A 27,727-nucleotide genomic window follows, 5' to 3' on the forward strand; every position below is an offset into this window, starting at 1 on the left:
GAATGTCAATGTCCTTGAGTTGCCCAGCCAGAGCCCAGACTTAAACCCGATTGAACATCTCTGTAGAGATCTGAAAATGTCTGTGCACTGACATTCCCGTCCAAACTGATGGAGCTTTAGAGGTCCTGTAAAAGAAGAATGGGAAAGACTGCCCAAAAATAGGTATGCCAAGCTTGTTGCATCATACAAAAAATTACATTAGGCTGTAATTGGTTTCAAAGTTGCTTCAACAAAGTGTTGCACAAAGGCCGTGAATACTTATCTACATGTGCTTTTTTGGCATTTTTTATTTGTAATAAATTTGCAAAGATTTCATTATGGTCATTATGGGGTATTGTTTGTAGAATTGAGATTTTTTTAAATTATTTAATCCATTTTAGAATAAAGCTGTAACATGACAAAATGTGGAAAAAGTGAAGCGCTGTTAATACTTTCCGGATACACTATATATATATATATATATATATATATATATATATATATATATATATATATATATATATATAGTATACAGACATCTGAATCAAATATGATTGGAATCTGTCAATGGAATGTTTTGATAGTGTCTTGTACTCTATATAACTTTGAGGAAGGGCATTAATAATAAAGCTGATAGTCATAATATATTAACAAGCCTCACCTTCTGCTGAGATCTTGTAGCTGGCCGAGACACCATCAGTATGTGTAACAGATACAGAGAATGTGCCCAAATCCTCTTTGTCTGGGTTCTTAAAAAGCAAAGTTGAGCTAAAAAAAACAAATGAGCAAACATTAGTGTCTGCTCAATGGGACAACAAAAGGAAAACAAATGGAATTAAATATGCACAGACTGTGGAATTGCCCTAAATATGCTTTGAGCTAATATGTATCTGGACCAGCTTAGGACAAATTTAACGCGTGTTGTGCTTACTGGCTGCCTGATGTCTTGACGACGATACCCTTAGAGAAGTCAGTAATTTCTTGGTAGGACTTCTTCCACACAAACTTTGATGTCTCCATCATTTGGCAGCTCTCAAACGAGAGATAAATGTCACCTGATTCCCCATCGACGCCACACTTGATTTCCTGGGTGCCTTCAAAATAACAGAAGCACAGAAAAATTTGCACGCAAGTCGACAAGAGGTGAAGACTACTAAACAAATACTTTAGGATATGCCGGAGTAGAAATATGATTGGATTATTGGTCAATACTCTTCCATAGGAATGATTTAAAACATTGGGGACACAATATTACATTTATCAGCTTTTCTCATGATATATACATATTAATACATTTATTCATATAATAAATTTTTAATGGTACTTTTGCTCCTCTGAAGCTTTAAAATGGACAACAAATGTCACATATAAAACATATCCACTGATGGCATTTAACATCACTAATGTCAAATGCCATTGGTACCAATGTGTCTCCTAACCAAATGTCAAACCTGATGCAGCACCATATTAGATTTTCAGTGAAAACCAGCTTGGATTTTGGTCTGTTTGTCACAAAGCAAAATACGCAATGATACATTACTGGTGGTTTTTTTTTGTTTTTTTTTTGTCTTTTTGTGGCTATACAAGCCCAGTTCTAATGAACTTTTATTGTATGGAAAATAGCAGCTAGAATGTTCAGGGAAAATTACCCTTTTCACACAAATAATTTCTTGATTTTCATTTTAGATTAAATAATTGTTATACATGGTAAATAAATATATATATAGTGATGTAAAATAATATTTTTGACTTGAATAAAAGCATTTCATTGAGATGCTATCATTTTTTGGTTACCATTTTTCTTCTAGGTGTAGTGGTATTTAAAAGCATACTAAATTACTTTAAAAAAATGTGATTAATGAACATGTAACAGGTTTGCAGAAGCCGTGAATGATGGGTGTTAAAGTGCAGAAATGTGTGGAGTTCTGTGGGCATATATTCACTGTGGCCCTGATTATGACCAATCAGCCCAAGCAGGGCTTCCCTTCTCAGTTTTGCTGTATGGAGAACATCTTACACAACATCACACACATTCTTTATATAGACACACGAATCCACAGTGCACTCTACTGGCTGATGCCATTTTATCAGCCACAAACCTTTCAGGCTACTCGGAATGAATCATCTTGGATCATCCTGTGGCTGCTTTTTCCTTATCTGTGAATGTGCAGGCAGCTGCTCCCCAAGACACTCCAGAACACCTCCCATGGTGCAATCCACACTGCCCTGTACAGCTCTCTCTCAGCCCCACTGTGAACTCCTTTCAATTCTTCAAAAATAAAGATCCCTTTTTAGAATCCAAGGATATTCTGCTAGTCCGGATGGCTGTGTAAATTGTTTAGATTTCAAACTTCAAACTGACAACCAAATTCAACTTCCTGGTCTTAATGTGCACAATTCACCAATGCACCAAATAAAACAAAAATTATTTTTAAAAAAGAAGGGAAAAAAAAGAAAGAAAACATATTATAATCATTGTGATATCCATATCTGAAGTCCATCCATTTTGATGTGTAGGGTAGCATGGATGTTGGAGCTTATCTCATCATCTCTGGAAAAAGGAAGGAAAACACCCTGGATGGATGACCTCCTCGGAAATTACTTTCCTCATTTTTTTCTGATGTCGCCAAGCCAATGAGGTCTATAGAATTTCTGAAGAAGACTATCCATTCATCAACTGACGCAAGACCCTCAGAAGTGTGTGAACTGAAATCTACCATCTTTTCTCATAGACACTCAGTTCTGGGAACAGACATTTGAGCCAATCACCTGAGCCATGACTAATCCCTGATAACTCTGAAGCTGCAGGAAATTAATGTCCTATACTGTGTGTGTGTGTGTGTGTGTGTGTGTGTGTGTGTGTGTGTGTGTGTGTGTGTGTGTGTGTGTGTGTGTGTGTCTGTGTGTGTGTCTGTGTGTGTGTGTGTGTGCGCCTGTGCGTGCGTGCGTGCGTGCGTGCGTGCGTGCGTGCGTGTGTATGGAGAGTCCCCACAAAGACAGTAAACCAGAATTTTACCGAAAGCCGTCAATGGAGAAAAAATGGATGTCTGGTTGAGACATACTAACTAGTCCTGACCCCTTCCAATCGCCTGGTTCTATTCTGATTTGTAATGGTCATATGAATAAATCACAACAAATTAATAATATTTTCTTGTTAAAAATAATTTTTCACTTGTAAATTCATCACATTATGGAAGTAAAATAGGTTGCAAGTTGATTTTAAACAAAGTCCCCTTAAGGCAATGATTCACCATGTATAACAGTTGGACTATTGTTTTCATTAATTTCCCAGTGAGTTAAGAATAGAATAAATGTTTTGTGTTAAACAAATATATTCAAATATTTGAACTTTAATTAGGAAGCTTATCACAAACAGTAGCCAATAAGTAAGCAAGAATCATTCTTATTATTTAACATCATTATTATGTCTGTTAGAGTGTGTTTCTGGATGCTAAACAGATGCTTTCACAAGCATATACTGTTCAAACCATAAATTCTTAAATGCTGTTTTATTAAATGTGTTCTGTTGTGAACGGTTATGCACTTTGGTTAACTTCGGTCATTGTTAATAGTGATATATAAAGAAAGAAAGAAAGAAAGAAAGAAAGAAAGAAAGAAAGAAAGAAAGAAAGAAAGAAAGAAAGAAAGAAAGAAAGAAAGAAAGAAAGAAAGAAAGAAAGAAAGAAAGAAAGAAAGAAAGGGTCCAACAGCAGCGCTACAGAGAGCTGACAGAAAAAAACTGATGTAAAGAGCAGTTGCTATGGAAACAATACCCTGTCTCGACTAGTAGCATTGGTGTAAAACGGCAGGTTTTGAAATGTTGCAGACCACATTCTTTTGCAAATAGTTAAAAGTTTCAGCTCATATTGTTGTTAATCTTTGCTGTAAACTCGCAAGCAGGGCCATTTTGAGGGGAACATATTCACCCGGAACTTCATTTAGACCCTGATTCCTGAGGTCAAAACACAACAGAGTACCACCCCAAAGTCACTAGTTCCTGGGGAAAATTCCCACTTATGATGAACATAATTGGGTTTGGAATGCCATTAGGGTAAGTAAATGATGAAAGAAATTTCCTTTTTGGGTGAATTAACCCTTTAAGGCAAGTATTTTATCAGCATCCGTTTGCATAATGGGCAGCGAAATCCAGCATACATGCAGTAATTCCCATCTACTATTTGGACAATCTACGTAATATTTTTTTCGAAATGACATTACATTTACAAATTACAATTATTTCATGAATTGTGATTCTCAAAGGATTACTTCACCCAAAAATTCACAAATGATTCCATAATTTACTCACCCTCAAGCCATCCTAGGTGTATATGACTGCCAAACACAATAAGATACTGAAACATATCCTGGCTCTTCCAAGCTTTATAATGGGGTGAATGGTATGATAATTTAAATTTTTGGGGGAACTAACCCGTTTAGCTCAGAATAACTAAAAAAATTAATAATAATAATAATAATAATAATAGCTAGTTTTTTCCACATACAATTTCTAGAGTAAACAAGCAAAAACAATTGTCCCTTAAATCAGGGGTCTCAAACTCTCGGCCCGATATTTTGTGTCCCCCTACTTGACATCAAAGCTTAGTATTAGCGCGGCCCGCACGTTGTTCTGAAAAGCATCTTTTTGTGGTGTGCCGCACTTGCCACGCTTTCTGCCTGACTTTGTGTGTGTGTGTGTATGAGAGTGTTAGCTCGGCCCTCCCTCATGTAGTATAATTGGTTGACACTGCGTGATTGACAGGAACAGAATTTGAGGCCGATCAGACAGTCAAAATGAATGTGGTGTAACAGCGCTCAGATGGCCAATCAAATCAAAGTAGGCAGGGTTTACATTCTCTTTTGGCTCGTGCAGTCTTCACACACACACACTCACAGACGAGCGTGTCAATCTATCGCTTTATGCCATTGTGGAGAGAGACTCTATTCTTTCCGGTGAAATAAAAACAAGCAAAATGCACTTACACTAATGCATACAAAATGCAATATGTCCATGCTCTTAAAGGAATAGTTCACCCAAAAATGTAAATTTAATGTTTATCTGCTTACCCCCAGGGCATCCAAGATGAAGGTGTGTTTGTTTCTTCAGTAGAACACAAATTAAGATTTTTAACTCCAACCGTTGCTTGTATAATGCATGTCTAATTAGAATTAGACCCCATTATATGAGCAATCTTCATTTGTGTTCTACTGAAGAAACAAACACACCTACATCTTGGTTGCCCTGGGGTTAAGCAGATAAACATTCCATTTTCATTTTTGGGGGAACTATCCCTTTAATATACAATCATTGATGAATATCTTTTAAAAAAAAAACTACATGAGAGTGGATTAGATCTCGGAACATTTGAGACAATTTACTAAAAGTATTAGACCACTGAGGAACTCAAATACAGTATAAGCAGCGGATGTACGTATATTTATTCACTCATGCGACGAATCTCGGGACTAATAATATATTAGACGCAAATGAATGCAAATATTGTTTGCAAACAGTCACAAAAAGATTATTTCCCAACTAGAATTAGACCTAGAATTTCGTTCACTGTTAAGTTTGACCTTGTTATGGCCTTGCTTTAAATTAGTCTATTATTTAAAATAATAATAAAATAATTTATTATTTCAGTATTATATAATGATTTAATTTCTATAGGCTATAGTTAAAAAATAAATAAAAGTCAAGTAGGCAAGAGAAGCCTATATGAACCATTCATGTTCAGAAAGGAATGTTCAAATTCAGAGAAACAGTTCATGTTCAGAAGAAACATTTATGTTGAAGAACTGTTAATAATTAAGATTGAGAAGATTGGATCAGTTGTGCTCAGTTTTTTTTTTTTTTTTTTTTTGTGGAATACTTCATGCGGTCTAGCCTGGCCCAGAGTCTAGCTCCACAGGTCCCCATGTAAATTGAGTTTGAGACCCCTGCTTTAAATTATAAATAAAATGCATCCATCAAATGTATGGCAGAACTATAGCCACCACATTGACTAAATATTTTCCTATTCAGATTTGTACGAGTAGATTTTCTATGCCTTAAACAGTGTCTGCTCTACAGGTTTACCTGGTAGTGCCCTGACAACCAGAGAGTCAGATGGGGTTGAAGCCATGCCAATGCCTTTGGCGTTTTCTGCCCGTACGCGGAACACATAAGATTCGCCCGTCTCTAGACCCTTGACCTGTAAACATTCAAACCATACATTTGATAAAGCCACAGAGATGTACACCAGTATTCATATTTCTATGTCTAGCATACTGAAGTGATAGTACAGAATATCTGAGAACATGAGCATGTCTGCATCCACAAATCAATACCTTTAGATAGCAGTGGTTGACTGAACTTTCGTTGACTTTGCTCCAGGTATCAGAGCCTTTCTTTGACTTCTCAATGAAGTATCCAGTGATGGCACTGGCCCCATTGTAGACAGGAGCCTTCCATTCCACCACCAAAGAATCATCCCTTACCTCAGTGAAGGTCAGGTCATAGGGTGGACCTGCCAAAGCCAAACACAAGGCAATTAAAGATGCAGTATGTAATATAGACAGCTAAATAGATACTGCAGTCCAAATTCAAAATATAGGAAAGAGTTGTTTTCCCTGTCCCATCCTCCTCAGACTCATTGCTCATGCGGGTTGCCAGATGGAGCACATGCAACAGGAGCGAGCGCAACTGACAACGGAAGTTAGGAGTTGATTTATCTATGTTTTAATATGCTCTTATGAATAGATATTTTAGATGGATGCCGAGGCTTTTTAGGTCGGGTAGAATCTGCGATCAGATCTGCAACAGTTTATTTGCTGGCTTATATGGCTACAATACACTGTGTTCCACAAACTGGCAACTCAGGGTGTCAAAATGCTATAGGGTAAATTAGCAGTGGGCAGGATAACATCAGTTATTATTGTATGTATTTGTATGTATAAAAATGTATGTGAAAAAAAATCTTAGCATAAAATATAACGTGTATATGGATCATGTTCTTTAAAAAAAGCTTCTGTGAGAATAACACACATATTGGCCTTTTGTGCTTCTTGCTGGTCTTGACTGTCCAATACGCTAATGTCGAATTAAAGATAGAGAGGAATTAGAGCATTACACAATGCAGGCTGGATTTTAACATACGTCACTTTGATAAAAAAACAGCTCTTTGTGGGAAAACAGCTATCAATCACCTATCTCGGTTCACTTGAAACACAGTAACAAGGTTTGAGACCTATTAGCTATTAATATACTATTAATACTTCATTTTTAATGATGGTGATGTAGTGTAATGTTGGCTGGCAGGGTCAATGTATAACCAAACAGAGAGTTATAGAAGGGAATCTTTTAAGCCTTTTACAAGGTTTTTATCCATGTACGCAAGACATCTTGCAGCAGAGGAGCTGCATCTCTAATAAGAATACTATAAATCTGCAAAACAACAAGCACTCAAGTAATGTTTGCCAAGAGTTGAGGGTTGGTCTCATCAATGAGTGTTTTGCACACATAAGACTTTTACTTCCTCTAAAGTGTTCTTAGGGCAGCACATTAAAAAGAAAAAGAGCTTATAAAAGATGTGTGACCCTGGACCACAAAACCAGTCATGAGTTGCACGGGTAAAGTTGTGGCAATAGCCAGCAATACATTGCATGGGTCAAAATTACAGATTTTTCTTTTGCCAAAAATCATTAAGATATTAAGTGAAAATCATGTGCCATGAAGATATTTTGTAAATATCCTACTGTAAATATATCAGTAAAGCATTTTTAGTAGTAATATGCATTGCTAACAAACATTTGCATTCAGATTCTATCACATCAGTGTGTTGCCAAAAGGGCACTAATTCTTGAGTGTGATACTTAATATGGTGAATGGACAATAAGATTCCTGAGCTGCAGTGGAGAAAAGATTTTCAATGACAGGTCTCAACAATAAGGATGACCCACTGGCCCGGGACCAATGTGAGAGAGTTTCGAGCCAGTTTGCAAAACTGTCAATTGCCTTTTCAAGCCATATATTGATCTTGTACAGTCTTTGTTATGCCTTGGAGATGTATACACTTGGTTTTCTGCCATGTAATCTACATCGTTGTTTAAAATTGTGCTGATTCCACAGTAACTTTTTACAATAAGGTCTTATTAGTTGACCTTAGTTAATGCATTAACTAACATTAACAATGATCAATACATTTGTTACAGTATTTATTCATATTTGCTGACATTAGATAATGAAAAAAATTTAAAAGAAAAGAGCAGATACATTTTTTTTTTATCCTTTTGTGTTTCAGGGACATACACACGTCAAAACTATGTACACACATAAAATTACCTGGCTCAGGCATGGTCCAACTCTCACATTTGAAGGACGCGCTAGGGGCTGAGGCATCACCCAGTCCCACCAAATTAGCTCCATAGATCCTAAACTGATAGACTGACCCTTCTGTCAGACCTCCAACCTTCAGAAGAAACAGTTTCTTCTTAGTAATTATTTTACAAGGTAATATTACAAATCCATCAATATAAGGTGATGAAACAACATGCACAGGATACTGCAATACATAGACACCTTGTGCAGTCTTTCCTTAATGGGTGGGATGTTGACCTCCTTCCATGTCTTCTTGGCCACATTGCATTTGTCAATGTAATAATCAGTGACCTCTGCTCCTCCAGAATGGATGGGCTGCTTCCAGTTGAGCACCATGGATTCCCCGTCACAATACAGAAGAGAGATGTCATAAGGGCAAGAGGGCAACTCTGTTGAGAAGACAGATTGCTGTAACTGAACATCCCCATTACTCAATGTCTTCAACAGAGAGAAACATGCACTGGTGTGCACGCTAAGTCTCTGGCTTACAATATGCACATTTCAGAGTAAATGTTGTGTCCAGAGAAGGGTAATATAGGAGGGTGAAATGCATCTTGTAACATATTAGTGTTAGCTTCAAACAAGAGAATATAGGGCTTTTTTCTTCTAAATGAACATTATAATCAAAATGATATAACTTAAAGGTGTGTAGTATTTATGAGGATCTTTTGACAGAAATACAATATATTATACATAACTATGTTTTCAGTGGTGTATAATGACCTTACACAATGAACCATTAGGTTTTTTTTTTTTACCTTAGAATGAGCTATTTCTATCTAAATACATGTAGTGTATTACAGTAATTAATTACTGTAATTAAGGTAATTAGAAGTAATTAACTGCAATTAATTTCCTGTAACGGAGTACTTCCATTACAGTGAAGTCTCCCTTTTGCGCCAATGTCTCCACAGTAGCCCTAAACGGACAAACTGCTCTACAGAGCACTAGTTATTCCTTGCTGTCTCAGATGATGACATATTTTCCCTTCGTCAGCCACCGTAGCTTCTCTATGTGCTTTGAAAGGGAGTAAGCAGTTGCAATTCACCTTAGATGCCGCTACAATTGACACAGTGTACCTTTAAACATTTGTGTTTCTTTTAGGAATACTGGAATACAGGCAGCAATATGTGCATCATATACACTACCGTTCAAAAGTTTGGGGACAGAAAGAGGTTTGGGGACGTCTACAAAAAAGTAAATAAATTCTGAAAAAAGTAAATAAATTCACAAAAAATTAAGCAGCACAACTGTTTTCAACACTGGAGCATTGTGTGTGAATTACCTGTGTATGTGCATCCAATCTCTACTAGAACTAAAGCTATGTCATGTCAAGTCAAGTCAAGTCAAGTCAAGTCAACTTTATTTATATAGCGCTTTTAAAATGACGGTTGTTTCAAAGCAGCTTCACAGTGTTAAACAGGAAAATATTGCAACAAAATTTGATTCTGCTGTACAAGTCGTTCTGGAGAAAACGTTGATGTTATCAGCTTGTTTTAATTTATCATATAGCAACAATGTTGGCAATATTATAGTCTTACTATGAGCTTAATTACTTCAAAAACATCAACGTTACAACTGCCTTCCAGAATAATATAATGTAGCGATTCAGTAGCAAATTAATTTATTAATATGCGCAGGGCAGAGCTGGCAAGTTTCTGTGCTCCTGTTTCTGTGTGTGACTGTGTGTCTCCATGTGCGAGTGATGTATGTGTGTGAACACTTTAATGAGAGCAGCGCATTAATATTGAATGGTAATTAAACTACCTGTGCAACGTTTTATTGCACACCTTCTAGCCAATAAGAATCGAGTAGATAAACCATGGTATATTAAGTAATGCTTCTTGAGCTCCAAGTCAGTGTATTAGAATTTGATTATGTTTTTTGAAAACAGTTGTGCGCTATCAAAATTCTACACAGGTGTCCTGAGAGGATTTTAGCACTTTTTGTGGTTTGCAAGGTTGTTTTTTCACTGCCAGATAAATTATATACTCAACAAAGTCCATAACAAAAATGGTATGAGACAAGATATAATACATCAAAGCTGCATGCTAGAAACACTTTGAGAAATACTTTAATTTAATAATTTAATCTAAAGAACTCATCTAATTCAATTTTCTAACGACTGGCTACAGACAGGCCTGTACTCATAGGACAAAAAGTTTCATCTTTTGAAGTCTCAGATTATGGAATGGTCCCCCAGAGTACAAACAGAGGATTGCTGTTAGCTAAAGCTAAAGAGTTACAAAGCAAACAGCTCTACAAATCATCCAGATCTGTAAAAATTTAATGGTCTGCTGGCTGAAATCATTTCTACTTGTTGACTAAGTGTCCCACAGAGATATAGAGGGGAAAAAAGAAAACATTCTGACTCATTTGGTATAAATTATTAAACCAATTTAGCAAATGGTGTGAGGTTTGAGGGAAATAAAATTATTTTTAAAACCTCTTGCATTCAACTGTGTACTAAATGACCATTCTTATATATTCATAGTGTGATGGCTATATATATATATATATATATATATATATATATATATATATATATATATATATATATATATATATATATACATGTTTATATTATATTGACTGTATATAATACACATGTACTAATATATAGTAATAAACTGCTAAATATAGTAAATCATTATTTGCAAATCAAGCATAATTTACAAAGGAAAGGTATGACTTGATTCATCTAATTATTTTATTTTATTTGTAACTTGATGGATTCAAACCAAAAGAAAAGATTATGCATAGCGAAAGAATCACAAGTCTCATATCTTAAAATAGCCTAAATAAATGTGAACACATCTACAGTTACACTTTGTTTATACATGATGTGATGTGTACAAACTAAATGCTTCCATTGCATTATTTATGGTACAAATCACTGTAACACACATTCTCGTATGGTTTATTGCTTTAATAAACACTATAGCAGAATCTCTACTGGCTGATGCATTTCACTACTCAACGCTACTTGAAAATTCATATTTTCTGTTGTTACTTTCCTAATAACTGCCTATGAATAAAGATAAATAAACACCTTTTCCAACCTGTTGTTGTAAAGTCATTAAGTCTGGTGGGCGATTTCTAGTGGGTACCTTTCTTTATGTCATTTACTACACCATGGGCTACCCATAACAAACACCTACTGCTGAGCAACAGCTTTTTGAGTGTGTTTGGAAAATGTTCAAAGTAAATTGTAGTTGGATTCTTGATGGAATATCAAAGTAGTTTTGGTCATGAGAGCCAGACTTACTAAGAGCAGCTCTCACAGAAAGAGGGGCCGATTCCTGGGATTCATCGCTGAGGCCCAGCTCGTTGATGGCTTGTACACGGAAGACATACGTCTCACCGGTGGTCAGTCCATGCACAACAAACCTGGGAGAACCCAGTAATGAGGTAGTGAAAGAGGAAGGTTCTATTCCGTTATTTATCCTTTGCATGGAATAACATAATCAAAGGAAACATGTCAGCAACACAAAATCCTGATATAAGATTTCTGGTGTTTCAGTTGAATTTTATTTTTTAATATGTAGTCACTTTTTGTTTCTCAATTACCATATTTAGAGTCATGCACTTTAACATCCAAACTTAAGAGGCACAAATGTAAAGTGAAGCAAAAGCAATAATAATAATAATAATAATAATAATAATAATAATAATAATAATAATAATAATAATAATAATAATAATAATAATAATAATAATAATAAATAAAATAAAAATAATATTTAAATATCAACAATGTTTACATTTTTAAATGCGTTTCATTTTGTTCTGAACTCTGAACCTTTGGATTTCCTATTGGATTCCTATGGAGTTCCTATGTTGTCAATATAGCAATGCCTAGGGGTACCTTCGGAATATAAATAGTGATGGGCTTGTAGTCTGATCATTCCTCAGTTTTGTTTTTTAGAAGGGACTGTGAGGAAAGGATCTGACACTCATAGGGACAAATTCGGTACAGAAAACATTAAAACAAATTTGAACATATTTTATGATAATTGAAATTGAACCTAAAACATTTTTAAGAAAATAAACTAAAAAACATATTAAGGACAAGTTCACACTTGCATTTTTGTCCCTAAGGTGCCTACCAATGTCTACTGGCTATAATCTTGCAGGTCTTTTGCTCTCCTCCTTTCAGATATCAGGACCAGGAGAAGTTTAAAATGTGTTCCCTTTATCGAGGGAACTCGCACTGCGTCATCATAGATGACACTTCGGGGAACGCCCTAGGCGTGACGCTACTGAAGCTTATTTGAAAAAGGCCAATCCTGATTGGAGTTGCGTCATGACATAGCGAGTGACGGCATACCCGGAGGTATAAAGGGATGCCGGCACAAGCAGATATAGCTTTCTGCTTTTCAGCGTCAGCGCTCTGTGTCTGTTGCGGCTCCTTCCCACGAGGGGGAGGATCCGGTGCTTAGGCTGTCTGATTCTGAGGAATCGATGGCCATGAGCACCGAAGCAGACGCTGTGGGGCAGTCGGCACCCCACTCGCCGGCAATGGAGGAGCTGGTGGAGGTGTTGACTCACACTGTGGCCAAACTTAATTTAGATTGGCCACAAGAAAAGGTGGACATCCAGCCACCCAATAAGCTGGATGAACGCTTTTTCAAGCGCAGAGCTCAGCCTCCCCGCCGGGGTCTGCCTTTTTTCCCCGATCTGCACAATGAGCTGTGCAGAGCGTGGGAAAATCCCTTTTCAGCGCGTTTCACAACGCCCCCAGTGCTAGACTTTGCTAATGTGCTGGGGGTGGCTGAGAAGGGCTATGTAGCGTTGCCGCAGGTTGAAGAGGCGCTTGCGGGCCACCTCTCACCCGAGACCGCTGCTTCATTGAAGGCCCCGGCATTGCCCTCGAAACCATGCCGAGAGACATCAAAGCTGGTGGGTAGGGCATATTGTGCGGCTGGTCGCGCTGGTGGGTGTCTGCACACTCTCGCAGTTCTGCAGGCCTACCAAGCGGACTTGTTGAAGAAGCTCGATGAAGGCGAGGGACCCTCTCCGGAGAATATTACTGAGCTGAGGAAGGCAACACTTGTCTCTGCAGAGTGTACACTCTACAAGAAGTACACTCTCTGCTGGTAAAAGGGGCGATAGAATGTGTCCCCCCACTGGAGAGAGAGTTCGGGTTCTACAGCCAGTACTTCATAGTTCCCAAGAAAGATGGGGGGTTGCGTCCAATATTAGATCTCAGACATCTGAACTGGTCTCTGAGGAGATTCAGGTTCAAGATGCTCACTATGCTCACCCGATACGTACCAATATCGGGTTCTTCCCTTTGGCCTAGCTCTTTCGCCTCGCACATTCACGAAGTGCAAGGACATAGTGATTGATCTGCAGAGAGCTGGGACCAAAGTAACAAAGGCTACCATCACTAACACACTACGCCGCCAGGGACTCAAATCCTGCAGTGCCAGACGTGTTCCCCTGCTTAAGCCAGTACATGTCAGGGCATGTCTAAAGTTTGCTAGAGAGCATTTGGATGATCCAGAAGAGGATTGGGAGAATGTAATATGGTCAGATGAAACCCAAATAGAAATTTTTGGTAAAAACTCAACTTGTCGTGTTTGGAGGAGAAATAATGCTGAGTTGCACCATGCCTACTGTAAACTAGAATGATTAGAAACAATATTTTAATTGTTCTCTGATATCTAAATAGAGGGTATGTGGCTTATTTAAGGTCAAAAATGATTTTAGGTCAACCCTAGAAATTGTCCCTAGGATGTAATGCTCTATTTTTGCCTTATTTGGAAGGGTCTGAATATTAATGCAGGGTTCTGCTCTGATTGACTTATTCACTGCACGGCTCAGTGACAGCTAACACATCTATACCACCCGTCATGGCAATGATTTGACAATGATAGCTGGTTAACTTTAAATCACGAACTGAACTGGGTAGCGCGTAAATATGTTGTTTGTACAGAAAACGTTACAGTTTGACCGTAGATTACTGATTTAAAAGTCGATTTATTTAGCCAAACAAAGTAATGTGGAAGACACTCAAAATATTCAGTGTCATGTTTACTACTCACCCGCTGCAAAATAATCATACTTCAGTTCTCAAAAATGTTGGGGGCATACATTTTAATGATCAAAACGATTGTATAACAGTTGGCGTTATGTTGTAAATCGCTTGTTTTTCACAAACAAGATTTACATATGAAGGAGGAGGCAATGGTGTTTGAGACTCACAGTATGTGATGTCCCTGTACTGAACTCTTGTTATTTAACAAGATTTTTTTTCTGACTCTCATAGTTGAAGTGTACCTATGATACAAAAAATTTAATGCCTTTCTCATCTTTTTAAAGGGTTACTTCAGCGATTAGCATATGGCTTTGTATCAGTAGAAATCCTGGAGTATATTCAAATTATTGTGCTTTCCCCCCTCATATCTCTCTAAGACAAGAGATTTATGCATTTTATTTCTGGAAAAATTCCTCCTTTGATGCAAATTGACGATTTTTGCATCATAGGAGGAATGTTTGCCCAAAGGCTAAAGACTACAGCCAGCAGAGGGAGCCATTTCCGCATGTTTTGAATCCGCGCATGGGGGATGGGAGATAACACTCAGCTTGCAGGGAGAGCTCAGCTCAGCTACAGGCAAAAGTCTTTTAACTTCTCAAATTAATTTCTATGAAAGTTAAGCTTGTAAAGGCATGAACTGAAACGCGCCAGACTGAACTCACGTTGTGAATGTATGCCGCGAGTGTAGTCGCGATTACCTCAGCTCTCATCACTCCTGCAGTTAGTGCTCAGTGCTGTGATACTCGTGCGGTGACTCACTCATTATATTGAACAGACACGTTCAGTTTTTAATTGTAGTGTCTTCTCTAACTCAGTCACTGTAATCAAGTTGGTGGCGTTGGGAATGGCACAGGGCAGCGAAGCATTCTGGGAATTGTAGTCTTTCATCCCCATGGGACAAAAATACATTTTCTGTCTTTTCTCAGTCTAGAAGGCACCAAATTCAAAAATAATTTCACATTTCTACTGCATTGATGACCCAGTTTAAATACAGATTCATCTTCCCAGCGCTGAAGTACCCCTTTAAGTGGGAGAACTTGCACAATTAGTGGCTGACTAAGTACTTTTTTGTCCCACTGTACTTCCTCAATCCCTGGGATTGACTTACTTCTGCTCTTTTGAAGCTAACACCGGTCAGTCCGGGTGTGCTTTTATGCTTTCCTGGTCATGTTGTCACCCGCCTGTGATTTTCTGTTTCACATGTGCTCCAGACGCAATCACAGAGAGGTGCATCCAAAGCATCAATAATATGACGCCTCAGGAACAAGGTTTAAAGTCATAACCCAAGATGTTTTTTCCAGAGCTGTTTGTTTTACAAAGAGAATACATTAATCATCATGAAATGTAAAAAAAAAAAAAAAAATTCTATTTGTGGGAGAGCCTCAAATCATTTCATCACAATCCTTTCTCAAAAACTGGAGTATGATCAGACACCATACCTATCACTATTAATATGATAAAGTTACCCCTAGGAATTGCTATATTGACAAACTAAGAACTTTAGTACATTATTCTCTTAAATTGTTGAGCACCTTACCCCAACGTAGGCCCATCACCAGATTATAAAGAAATGGGAGGGCGTTGTTTTCATTGACAAACTTTTATATACATCACGCTGCACCAAAATTTCACAATGGATTTTAAAAAACACAACTACAAATATATAGAAAGATCTGCTGCTGCAGACTTGCAATAAGCTGTTGCAATGTTTTCAATTGTCATTTATAAATATAATCATGTTTAAAGTTCCGTTTTGTGTAATATATGCATTATGAATTAAATATGATTTTTTTTGTTATAGGATAATGATATTTAAATTTACTGTCATAGAAATTAATGTTCATGTGAGCTAAATGCTGCTGAATGTAAATGTTACATTTTAAAATATTTGACTAGCTCAATGTTTGCTGAATGACCATATAAGTGAAATATGAGGCAGTTTATTGATAGCAATGGCATTCCAAGTTCATCAAGTGTTTGACCAATATATAATTTAGTTTTTAATGCCTGGGAATGAGAAAGGATTATTCAACTAGACATAGCTCATACCAGTTTATGCAAGTGCATGGGGCTTATGATTGGCTGAGATCTAGTCCTTAGATCCTTTCACACAATAATCAATGTAATATTTAATAAGGTTACTGGGGTTAATTATTTATTTATTTATTTACATTCGTTAAATGTTAAACATTTGTCAAGAGTTTTTCTGACCCAAGTTCCAGACACTTTTGTCTCTATTCATGGGATTTGACTCAAATAATTTCCCCTTGACTGAGCACATACCTGGTCTGCTTATGGGGCTTGTGATTGGCTGAGGTCCAGTCCTTAGATCCTTTCACACAAGAATCAATGTAATATCCAATCAGGTTATTGGGATCCTTTGGAGGCGCCCACTGAATTAGAACAGAGGTGTCTGTCTCCCTGGTTGCAACAACTTGTCCAGGAGCTGAGGGCACACCTGAATGAACACAGAGCTTCATTTCAGGGGTGACTTCACCAACCAGCCTAATCAATCCCTTGATGACCCATCATGCATTAATTAGTTCCACTACAGAAAGGCAGATAAAAGTCCATTACTGCCTTAATACCAACATCAAAGTCACAGCCTGACCAAACTTCAAAGATCTATATGCCATTCAATTTCCAACAGTTTCAACATTTCAATATCTTTCATCAATACTGATCTTACATCAGTGGTGTGGTGGCCTTTGGCATGATATTTTTTAGAGCATTTACCCTTCAATTGCAGTGTTGTTATAGTACTTGTAGGCTCGGAAGGATCACTGATGCCGTACATATTAGCAGAGAGCACACGGAAGAGATAGTCCTTTCCCTCGGACAGGTCGAAGACAGCATAGCGGGGTGATCTGATGGGTACTTTAGTGTTCACTCTTTGCCATGATCCTGCACCGACTTGAAGCTGTATGAGACCACAGCCAGAAAAACACACATTATTACACAAATATGTATTGTGAAATGAGAAATGACAGCTTAAAACCTCTCACAGTGAGGAAAACAGTATGTTTTTTTATTATTGCAAAAACTCATAGACACTAATGAGATTAAAAAGAGAAAATGATTGACAATGGATTTGCCACAATATCAAATTCTGAAATCTAAATTTGATCAATTTCTCATCAAATCATTTTTGTAGCTCTGTGTGTTGCATGCTGTTGAGATACAAGTGAAGAGTCTTTATTTTAATCCAACAAACACAGGAACTTGCGTAGGTATAAACACTAACCACTTAACTGATAAATGAGAGCCGACACAAGACTGAACATAATCGGGAGTATAAATAGATGGAATGCATTGAAGTCACTTTCCCGCCGGAACACTTCCCCTCAGCTGGAATGAGTGGCAAAAGTGATGCTGCTGGACAGGATTTAATAGGGGAAACTGCAAAAACACGTGTAAAGCGAACGATTATCAGTTTAAACTAAAGGTTGGACTCGATATAGTGTTCCTTATAACTTACCAAAGATCCAGTGATGCATGGATATTGACATGCAGCCAGGAATTGTGTTTCCAGACATTTATATGTGCCTGATTTTGACACTGGTGAAATACTTGCCTGTGAACGCTTTATAAATACAATATAGGTAGGTCTAAATACGGGTGTTCACTTATATCAATGTTATATACACCGATCAGGCATAACATTATGACCCCTGAAAGGTGAAGTGAATAGCACCGAGTATCTCTTCTTCACGGAACTTGTAAGTGAGTGGGATATATTAGGCAACAAGTAAAACATTTGTTCTCAAAATGTATGTGTTCGAAGCAGGAAAAATGGGCAAGCATAAGGATAAGAGTGAGTTAGACAAGGGCCAATTTGGGATGGTTAGAGAACTGGGTCAGAGTATCTCCAAAACTGCAGCTCTTGTGGGATGTTCCCGGTCTGCAGTGGTCAGTATCTATCAAAAGTGATCCAAAGAAGAAACTGCGGTGAACCAGTGACAGGCTCATTGATGCATGTTGCTGTAGGCTTGCCCATGTAGGTCTGATTAAACAGACAAGCTACTGTAGCTTAATTGCTCAAGAAGCTAATGCTGGTTCTGACAGAAAGTTGTCAGAATACACAGTGCATCGCATTTTGTTGCGTATGGGGCTGCATAACCGCAGACCAGTCAGGGAACAGGGTGCCAATGTCACAGCCGAAAGCGCCAACACTGGGCACATGAGCATCAGGAACACATGGCACCAGGTTGCCCTATGGGTAGAAGGCAAGCTGGTTGAGGCAGTTTGATGTAATGTTCTGCTGGGACACCTTGGGTCCTGCCATCCATATGTACTTTTGACAAGTATCACCTACCTAAGTATTGTTGCAGACCATGTACACGCTTTCATGGAAACCGTATTCCCTGGCGGCTGTGGCTCTTTCAGCAGGATAATGTGCCCATATACAAAGCAAAAATGGTTCAGGAATTGTTTGAGGTGCACAACAATGACTTTGAGGTGTTGACTTGGCCTCCAAACTCCCCAGATCTTAATCCAATCAAGCATCTGTGGGATGTGCTAATCAAACAATTCCGATCCATGGAGGCCCCACCTCACAACTTACAGGACTTAAAGGATATGCTGCTAACATCTTGGTGCCAGATACCACAGCACACATTCAGGGGTCTAGCGGAGTCCATGCCTCGACGCGTCAGAGCTGTTTTGGCTGTTTTGGTCATAATGTTATGCCTGATCTGTGTATATATCATCTTATAGTCCAGCACTAATACGTGTATAGTTTTTGTCAGTGTTATGCAGAATATGCAATGGTAAATATTTAATTAATTGGTGAATTGTCAATACAATATATAGCAATACAATACAGGGTATGATTTTACCCCAAAATTCAACATATTGACAAAAAATTATGAAACTGCAAAGCCGCTATGAAATGCAGTGATCCATTTTCTTCTCTTTTCTGTAGCTTTCAAGAGTATGTAAAAATATACCTCATATTTATTCTCACATCTATTTATACAGTGAATCTCAGAGCTCTTCCACATTTTAGATGTGTTTTGTGTTTCCATGGCATTCACGATGAAAACCAATGCAAGTGCAAATCATGCATAATTCCTTTTTAAAAGGACGAGAATCTGAAACTGATAGCTGTTATCTCATATGTGAAAACTCCCTTTTCTTATTTTATATTATTAGACATTTCTTAATGGATTAAAAATGACAAGAAGAAAACCAACCATAATGTTGGAATAAAGTTTGTGACTATTCGGCTGGGTTAACGTCTGGCAGTGAGCTGAAACTAACCTTCTCAATGTAATACCACATGGGGGCTTTGCTATGGTAGACTGGAGGGACCCAACTGAGCACAACATATGTTCGGTCCGTCTCTGAAGCACAGACTTTAGAGGGAGGTCCCGGAGCTTTTCCCTCGGCTGCAGGCAAACCACATCAAACAGAATTACTGTTCTACTCTGAACACATAGACACACGCCAATACACACATACACACACTAGGAAATATCCCACAATTTGCACTAGCTTTAAAAGCAACTTTAATATTATGGACTGATATGAATATCATCTTTGCTGCTGATGCCACTGTTATAGATACACATATACACTTATCTATGCACATGGGTGACACTGGTTGATGTGTTCATTTCAACTTGAAAAAGAACCACAGATGTTTGTACGTTCCCTTCCTGATGGAATTCTCATCAAAAACTAATCAGTATCTCTCAGAAGAGAACCAATTATGGGCTGGATAATTATTGCTAATTTTGAAAGCAAAAACCATGAAAAGAATAGGGGGAAAAAGCACAAGTGACAGCTGCTGTCGTCTAATACAGATTACATATGCAAAGACAGAGTAACTGAGTGAACAAAAGGAACAATATCTTAAGGCAGTTCCATCACACAATATTTAAAGGAAGTGTATGTAAGATTGTGGCCTAAACTGGTACTGCAATCACTTTCAAGTGACTGCAGAGCGATGTATCCCCCTTAGAGTTAAGATTCTCTACCCGAGCCCGAGCCCGAACCTGACCCGAACTGACCCGTGGGCCGGGTCGCGCTGAGATTTCCCTGCACTATCCTCGGGTCGGGTAGGGCCGGGCCCGTGATCAAGCTTTTGTTTTTTTAATCATTAGCCTTCTTTACTAGTCTAATTGGGTGGGCAGAAAGCTATGCTATAATCAAAAATTATATGTAGCTATATTTAGCAAAGTAAGAACTAATACAACAACTAAGAAACAAATGTGTAGGCTACAAAGTTGCACAAGTCAGGATTAGTGTAAAAATGCGCCTTAAACTCACAGCTCGAGCAGTGATGGAGCGCAGCATTATAAACAGAAATGCTCTGAGTCAAGAGCTGCTCGCGTGAACACTGCACTTTGCATAATTAAATATCTTCGAATAGTTTCGTTTAAAAGTGGACATTTCAAGCTTTCTATACGCATATTTGTCATGTCTGTGAGGCAAGTAGGCTATAGCATACTGAGTTTCGGTTTATTTATGAGACGCGCTCCAGTTCATGAGATGAAATGAAAGCAATCACTCCCACGACTTCACCTCGCGATTATAGTCTGCTATTTGCTTTTTATTTATTAAATCCAGGCAATTGGCCCAAGAAACCTTTCTTAAAATTAAGATACAATTTAAACAAAACTAAATAAATGCTTTCTACAAAACAAAACTTAATATTAAACTAAATATAACCACCAAAATCATTTCTGACCCACTCGCATCTTTTCACTCATTGTAATCAGATGAAATGTAAAAATAATATTATAATATTTAAACATAAATATGAAGGAAAAAACACATTGTTTAATGGCTACAACAAAGTAAGCTACAGATAAATGTCTGAGCTGGATTTGAGCAAACATCAGTTTACCGGTGAGCGGATGATGAGCGCGCGCCTGCGGATTGTTGAGCGAGTCAAGTCAACTTTATTTATAGCCAATAGCGCTTTTACAATGATGATTGTTTCAAAGCAGCTTCAAAGTGTTAAACATGAAAATATTGCAACAAAATGTTATTTGGCTGTACAGTCGCTGTGGAGAAAACTGAAAACTAAATGTAGTTTTATCATGAGCCTCACCAGTCCGCTTCGCTGCGCTTTGCTCATTACAGGCTCGTTCTCGTCAAAACATCAACGTATTGAACAATGGCCGGGTTTAAATCGGGCTCATAATTAAAGTTAATGTGTCGGGCCGGGCCGGGATCGGACACAACGTGCACGGGCTTGGGTAGGGTCGGGCTTGATTTTTTGAGCCCGATCTAACCTCTAATCCCCCTCCCTTGGATGCCGAATCACTACATCATTTCGTGACTGGTAGACAGGTGAAGGGTGGAGCTTCAGGCCAAAACATCAACATCAATTGAGGGCTGCAAGAAAAACTTTTAAATGACAATATCCTGGTCAGCCTACTGTTGTCATTGATATAAGTATAGCCCCTTTCACACTGCACGTCGGACCCGCAGTCACTTGAGCTTTTTTCTGTGTGAAAGCAACCACGTCCCAGGATTGATTACCGAAGCCGAAACTAATGCCGCAACGTGTACGTAGTTGTCACATGTCAACTCGACCCGGGACCATTAAGCGTTGTGTGTGAAAGCGCACATATTACGGCATTTCGCTGGCAGTGTGAATGGACCAAATCTAGCGGCCCGGGAACAAATGCCGGGTCGCATTATCTGTGTATTTGCCGGAATCGCAGTGTGAAAGGGGCTTATTTGAAATTAACATGATTTCTTAATGTCTAGTGACTTATCAGGGCCATTTTATTTTTACTTAAAATACATTTCTTACATACAGTTCCTTTAAGGATGCAGTATGGATGTCATTTTAGTGCTCTTGATGGGCACAGGGGTACATTTTACTTTTTTTTTGTTGGTTCGTTCCAATGAAAGAATTAATTATTATCAAAATATTATTGAAATTTCCATGATTGTTGCATTATTTTAAAAGATTACTTTAATAGCCATAAGAATCACACTTTTAAAATTTCCAAAATTTTCAGTAAATAAATTAGAATTGTACAGTACCTTCCAGGTCATCATAATAAGTCACAACGTCAAGTCTCCCACCAAGTTTTGTGGCTGTTTAAACAAAAAACATTACATAAGGGGCATTATTCATACACACAATATGAAGTAATTTAACATTACATGCATGAAGGCTAAGTTTTGCTTACTATGTAGTCTCTCAAACTCTGTGGGGTCCAGAGCGGCAATGGGCTCAGAAATTCTGGAGGGTTTGCCAATGCCACGCGAGTTGATGGCACGTACACGAAAGTAATAAGAGTGTCCCTCAAACAGGCCCTGCACGGGATATTTGCAGATCTTAATAGGGGAGTCGTTACACTGCACCCAGTTCTCTGTTCCAACTTCACATCTGCCCAACAAGAGTGAAAAGAAAAAAATGAACAACAACAAATATGGACAGTAAACAATATTATCCTATCATTACTTCTACATTGCTCTGAAAGACTGAAAATTACAGCCCAATTTTATGTTCTGAGGAGATGATTTGAACTAAGGAGCATTCATACATAATTGTAGATCCATGCATCACTTAGTCTGATTACCGTCCGACAAGAGTACATTTCAGCTTGATACTAGTCCAGTTCAAAGTGACATGGAAAAAACTTTAAAAAGTCTGTAATAGCAAATGCAAAGTAGCCTATGTTCTAGGCAAAAATATGTGTTGGTATACGAAACTTCAATGGGTGCGTAGGGACAAGGCAGAGAGGGAATCCAAGTGCACGAACAACTTTAATAACAAAAGACAAAAACGTAAATAATCCAAATTGGGAAACAGGCAAACAGTCCACACAAACATGAAAGACAAAACAAGGACATCAAGGCACCCCCGTCCCAACACCATGAAAGCAAACAAATTAACAAAACATGACTGGACTAGAAACCACTACGGCAAGTTAGGCGGAGCTAGAGACCACCGCGGCAGAGCAGAAGATCACAACAACTGATCAGGCAGAGCTGGAATACAAAACACAGGTTCGAAATGAGAAGTTAGAAATGGCAGAGACGATGAACACGGAGAGTTCATAGAAGACCTTTGTGGTTGTGTCAGGGCAGACAGAAAATTCAGGGACAACCTCTGTGGTGGTATTTGGGCAGACTGAAAGTTCAAGGACAACCTCTTTGGTCATATTTGGGCAGACTAAAAGTTCAGGGACGACTTCCATGGTTGTATATGGGCAGACAGAGAATTCAATGACGACATCTGTGGTCGTGCAACGGCAGACAAAGAAGACAAACTCCGAAACGACCTCCGTGGTCATGTCAGAGCAGACAGCCAACTCAGGAATGACCTCTGTGGACAGGTCAGAGCAGACAGTGAGTTCATTGATGCAGAAAGTTCATCAATTGTCTCCTTGGGCACAGTGGGACATAAAGAGAGTTCAGTAATGAATGCTGCCACCTCAGACAAAACTGGAGACACATGCACAGTCCAAAAACACAAAATGGCCACCGCCATCACAGGAAAAATGAACTCAATGGTAAAAATGTCTCAGAGATCACTGGACTTGGGACTATCTGGCTGAGGATGCTAACCACTGGTACTGGTACTAGCAGTGGGTCTGTCACACTGTAAATTAGCCCCAAACAGCCATATATAGTCTTCCTCAGGTCCGGAGTGTTGACCATAAAGGTTACAGGTACTGGCATTGTGGCCGTAAGAAACAGGAGACTCTTGTGTAGCAGAAGTGATGGCTGGAGACTCTGGCATGGCGGCCATGACAGCAGAAGAATCTTGCGTGGCGACCATGATATGATGAGACTCTGGTGTGGCAATGACGAGAGCTAGAGACACTTAAATGTTAGTCATGATGATTGGGGACACTGGTGACACTCTGTTGTAATGCCAAATTGATATAATGTTCCAGAGTAAAATTAGAGTGACGTAATGGCAAAAATGAGCTAAGCGGCTTAGATAATCCCTCTCTTTAAAAAGATCATAAGACACACCAAGTCCACAGATGTCGAATGCGTAATAAAGTAATTTACATAGTCCTCGATATGGAGACCTCCCTGATTTCCGTAATGGGTGTTAATGGGACAAAGCAGAGAGGGAATCCAAGGGCATGCACAATTTTAGTAACAAAATTTTAATGTGTTGATTCTTATAAAAGACTAAATCCTTATATCACGGTTCTTTTACTTTTGTTTTGTTTACATATGTCAGCCAATGTTCATTGTCAGGCAAAGCCATCAGGACTGCAGATAAACAGTCAAAAAAGAGGTGAAGACAGCGGTGTGAAATAAAGGTAAAATATAAGAAAAATACAGCGTTTAAAAAAAAAGAAGTATTAAGACATGTTATACTGCACACCATAAACACAACCAAGCCTAGAAAAAAACACGGAACCACCCCATTAATTGACAAAACAAAAACACCTCTGGTTACTCTCGTAACCACGGTTCCTTAGGAGGAGGGAATGAGACATTGTGTGCTAACGCTATAGTGTCCCCCTCCTTCCTCAAATACTGAAGCCTTATTGCATTGCACCAGTAAAAATTATACCATCGCTGGTACTTATAACAATATACACACCTGCAAGCTTTAACACATGCAAGCACCAAACTGATGAATAAAAAAGTGGTATCTGTCAGTAATATATAACGTAACAAAACAATGCTCCACTGAAAACAGCTGAGTCGGGGGGTCACGTGACAATTATGCATTCAATGGAGTAGCCGTGTTGATGACGAGCTCCTCTAAAGCCTTTGAAAATCTGCCTCATTAAACTCAATATAATCTTTAAGGGGGCTGAAATTAAATGTAGAAGTGACAAAGACATGCCAAAGAAACAACTTAATTCCAGTCATAGACTTCGTAACAGAGAATTAACGAACTTTGACACATGCTCCTATCCAAAAATGGTGGATGCTCAAATGAATCCAAACGACATGGACACACTTGTGAAGAGAATAACAGCAGAAGTCCTGGCGATCGTCGATAAGGCTTTGGATAACAAGATTGATCCAGTGCTGGAGAAATTGTCTGCGGTAGTGACACATGTCAAGCAAATGGAAAACCGAGTCACTGAAGCTGAAACGCATATATCGGCGGTGGAAGACACCATCTCAAAACATAGAGCGGACTTGAACGAAAAGAAAAAAAATCTTGACACGCCCCTGGAAAAGATAGATGACCTAGAAAATAGGAGCAGACGATGCAATTTACGAATTATTGGACTACCCGAAGGAGAAGAAGGGACCTGGTCTTGTTCCTCAGGACTTGGCTGCCTAATATGCTCAACGCCGAATTCAATGGCCACCAGGTAAAGATTGAAGGTGCTCATCATGTCCCATCGCTTGTTCCCACATCAGGAGAAAGAACGAGGGCGTTGAGCCGCGAGTCAGCTGGTCTATAAACACCATAACATCTCTATCTTTGAAGACTTCTCTGTGGCCATAGTGAGAAAAAGACAAGCCTTTGGAAATGCGAAGAAGCGACTCCATGAACGAGGATTTCTCTTCGCTGATATATCCAACTAGCCTAGAAATCTAGACGCACCCTAGCGGCAGCTAATCTAATCTGTGGCGAGTGTCATCTAGCAACTCTCAATACACTTCTGAGCTGTAAAAGTCAAACTCTGGTTGGGCCAATAACATTGTGTATAGAGTCGGTGGGCGAGGCTTAACATGATGAGGCAGAGCTGCGCTTGCGTGCTACTAGTAAACACAGAAGCTGGCAAACGGCGGTCTTTCGAATCAGCTTTGACCCGTGACTCTAGAAGATTTGGAGTTAAGCTTTTCTCTGAGAAAATAACAAAGAACAGCACTGAAGTTATTCCTAAGAAGGGAACAAGTGTTATGACTTTTGCCGACCGGATACAATGAAAGTTTAATCTGTGAACTAGCTCTGCTTCACCTTCATTGCTCTGGTTGGTTGTAGCGCTATCCAATTCCGTGCTTGCCGTGCAGAGGGAGTTTGAAAGACAACCGTTTGTCCCGCCCCTCGGATGTGGGTCTGGCTTGTCAGGCTAATATCCAGCGACTCTTCGAGTACAGCACATCAGCAGCGAAAAGTACTTCAAACAACCGACAGAGTCTTTCTTGGACGGCCTGCCCAAACCATCAACCACAACTATTTCAGGCCCAAATCGCCCCCGGAGAGGCTGAATGATACGGTATTAGTTTGCTCGTGGTCTCTATGACTTATCGTCACTTCTGCAGTTTTCTCATCTCCCTTCTATATTTTAAGGAGTGCCACTGGACTTAATAATTGGGACTTAAGTGAGTAGTAACCTATTTGTAATAACGTTTTGTTCAGAGTTTGAGGGGGAAGGCATCTGAAGCAAAAATAAAAGGAAAATATAACGGTGGTATAATTTAAATATCGAACCAAAAAGTATATAGAATGCTTGCGGTCTCAGCGGATTGATGATCATTATATCAAAGCTCTTTCATCTTGCAGTGTTCCTTTTGAATACCGTGTATTTTTTGTTTGTTCTATCTAAGCTTTGGTCATGTAATGTTTCCAAGGAGACAGAGTGGCGATCACTATTGTTCTCAAATGTGAAACTGACCAGCATCAGACTTCCCTTGTCTTCTCTCAAAAATGTCTGTAAGTTGGTAGATGTAAATAGTTTTATGTTTTTTGTGCGACATGTAGAGACAATATTTTGTTTATTTTTTTTGCAATATCATACAAGCAACCACCATCTATTCAACTCTATGGATATACCTTTCCTGTGTCTCAGAATGGAGCAGACAACATACACTTCAAAACATGGCAGGACATTTCACATATTGGTGCAGCTGGAACATTTAACTAATGCTTGGCTATGTCAATGAATAAACCACTATTAAACATATGTAGTTGGAATGTAAAGGGTGTTAAAAACACAGTAAAAAAAAAAAAAAAAAAAAAAAAACGGCTACATCAGAGCAGGGTTCGGTACCAGACCTAATTGAAACCACACAGCTCACAGAAAAGGGTGTGGCCCGTCGTGGCAAACACCCAATAGCAGATCAGCTGGCAACTCTCTGCACAGACAAACAAGCAGTGCAAAAGAGGGAATCTCACAGTTGTAAAATCTAGCAAAGAACAAAAGTCCTGAATCGACATTCCTTTTTTCAAGCCCATAAAGAAGCCATACTCCTAGAAGACTCAAATGGGACAAGTCTATTCTTAGAAGAATACACTAATGCTATAGTGTCCCCAATCCAATGAAACAATAGCGGTTTTAAAAGTGGCAGAATTTTACCACAACCACATAAACAGCTCTAATTTTTTTTTGTCTAGTATTGAATAATAATTGTGTTTTGTCTGCATGTTTTTTTTTTTTTTTCTTCAAAGTGGGACCCATTGACTTCTTTGACATATTGGATGGCCTGAGAGTAAATTAAAGTGT

At 38.7% G+C, this 27,727-nt stretch overlaps 1 protein-coding gene across 1 annotated transcript in view; it reads right to left on the reverse strand.

Moving 5' to 3' along the window:
- Positions 1-27,727, reverse strand: part of myom2b (myomesin 2b) — a 72,977-nt gene that overhangs the window by 21,611 nt on the left and 23,639 nt on the right. The window contains exons 11-22 of the mRNA XM_067421721.1: positions 22,535-22,734; positions 22,386-22,439; positions 19,641-19,768; positions 17,115-17,298; positions 16,662-16,836; positions 11,604-11,725; positions 8,537-8,724; positions 8,300-8,426; positions 6,307-6,485; positions 6,056-6,170; positions 911-1,073; positions 641-747 (exon numbers count right to left, since the gene is read on the reverse strand). Coding sequence (XP_067277822.1) covers positions 641-747; positions 911-1,073; positions 6,056-6,170; positions 6,307-6,485; positions 8,300-8,426; positions 8,537-8,724; positions 11,604-11,725; positions 16,662-16,836; positions 17,115-17,298; positions 19,641-19,768; positions 22,386-22,439; positions 22,535-22,734 — 1,742 coding nt within the window. The remainder of the gene's footprint in view (positions 1-640; positions 748-910; positions 1,074-6,055; positions 6,171-6,306; positions 6,486-8,299; positions 8,427-8,536; positions 8,725-11,603; positions 11,726-16,661; positions 16,837-17,114; positions 17,299-19,640; positions 19,769-22,385; positions 22,440-22,534; positions 22,735-27,727) is intronic.

The sequence above is a fragment of the Pseudorasbora parva genome, chromosome 17, assembly GCF_024679245.1.
Source record: "Pseudorasbora parva isolate DD20220531a chromosome 17, ASM2467924v1, whole genome shotgun sequence".
NCBI classification, from domain to species: Eukaryota; Metazoa; Chordata; class Actinopteri; order Cypriniformes; family Gobionidae; genus Pseudorasbora; species Pseudorasbora parva.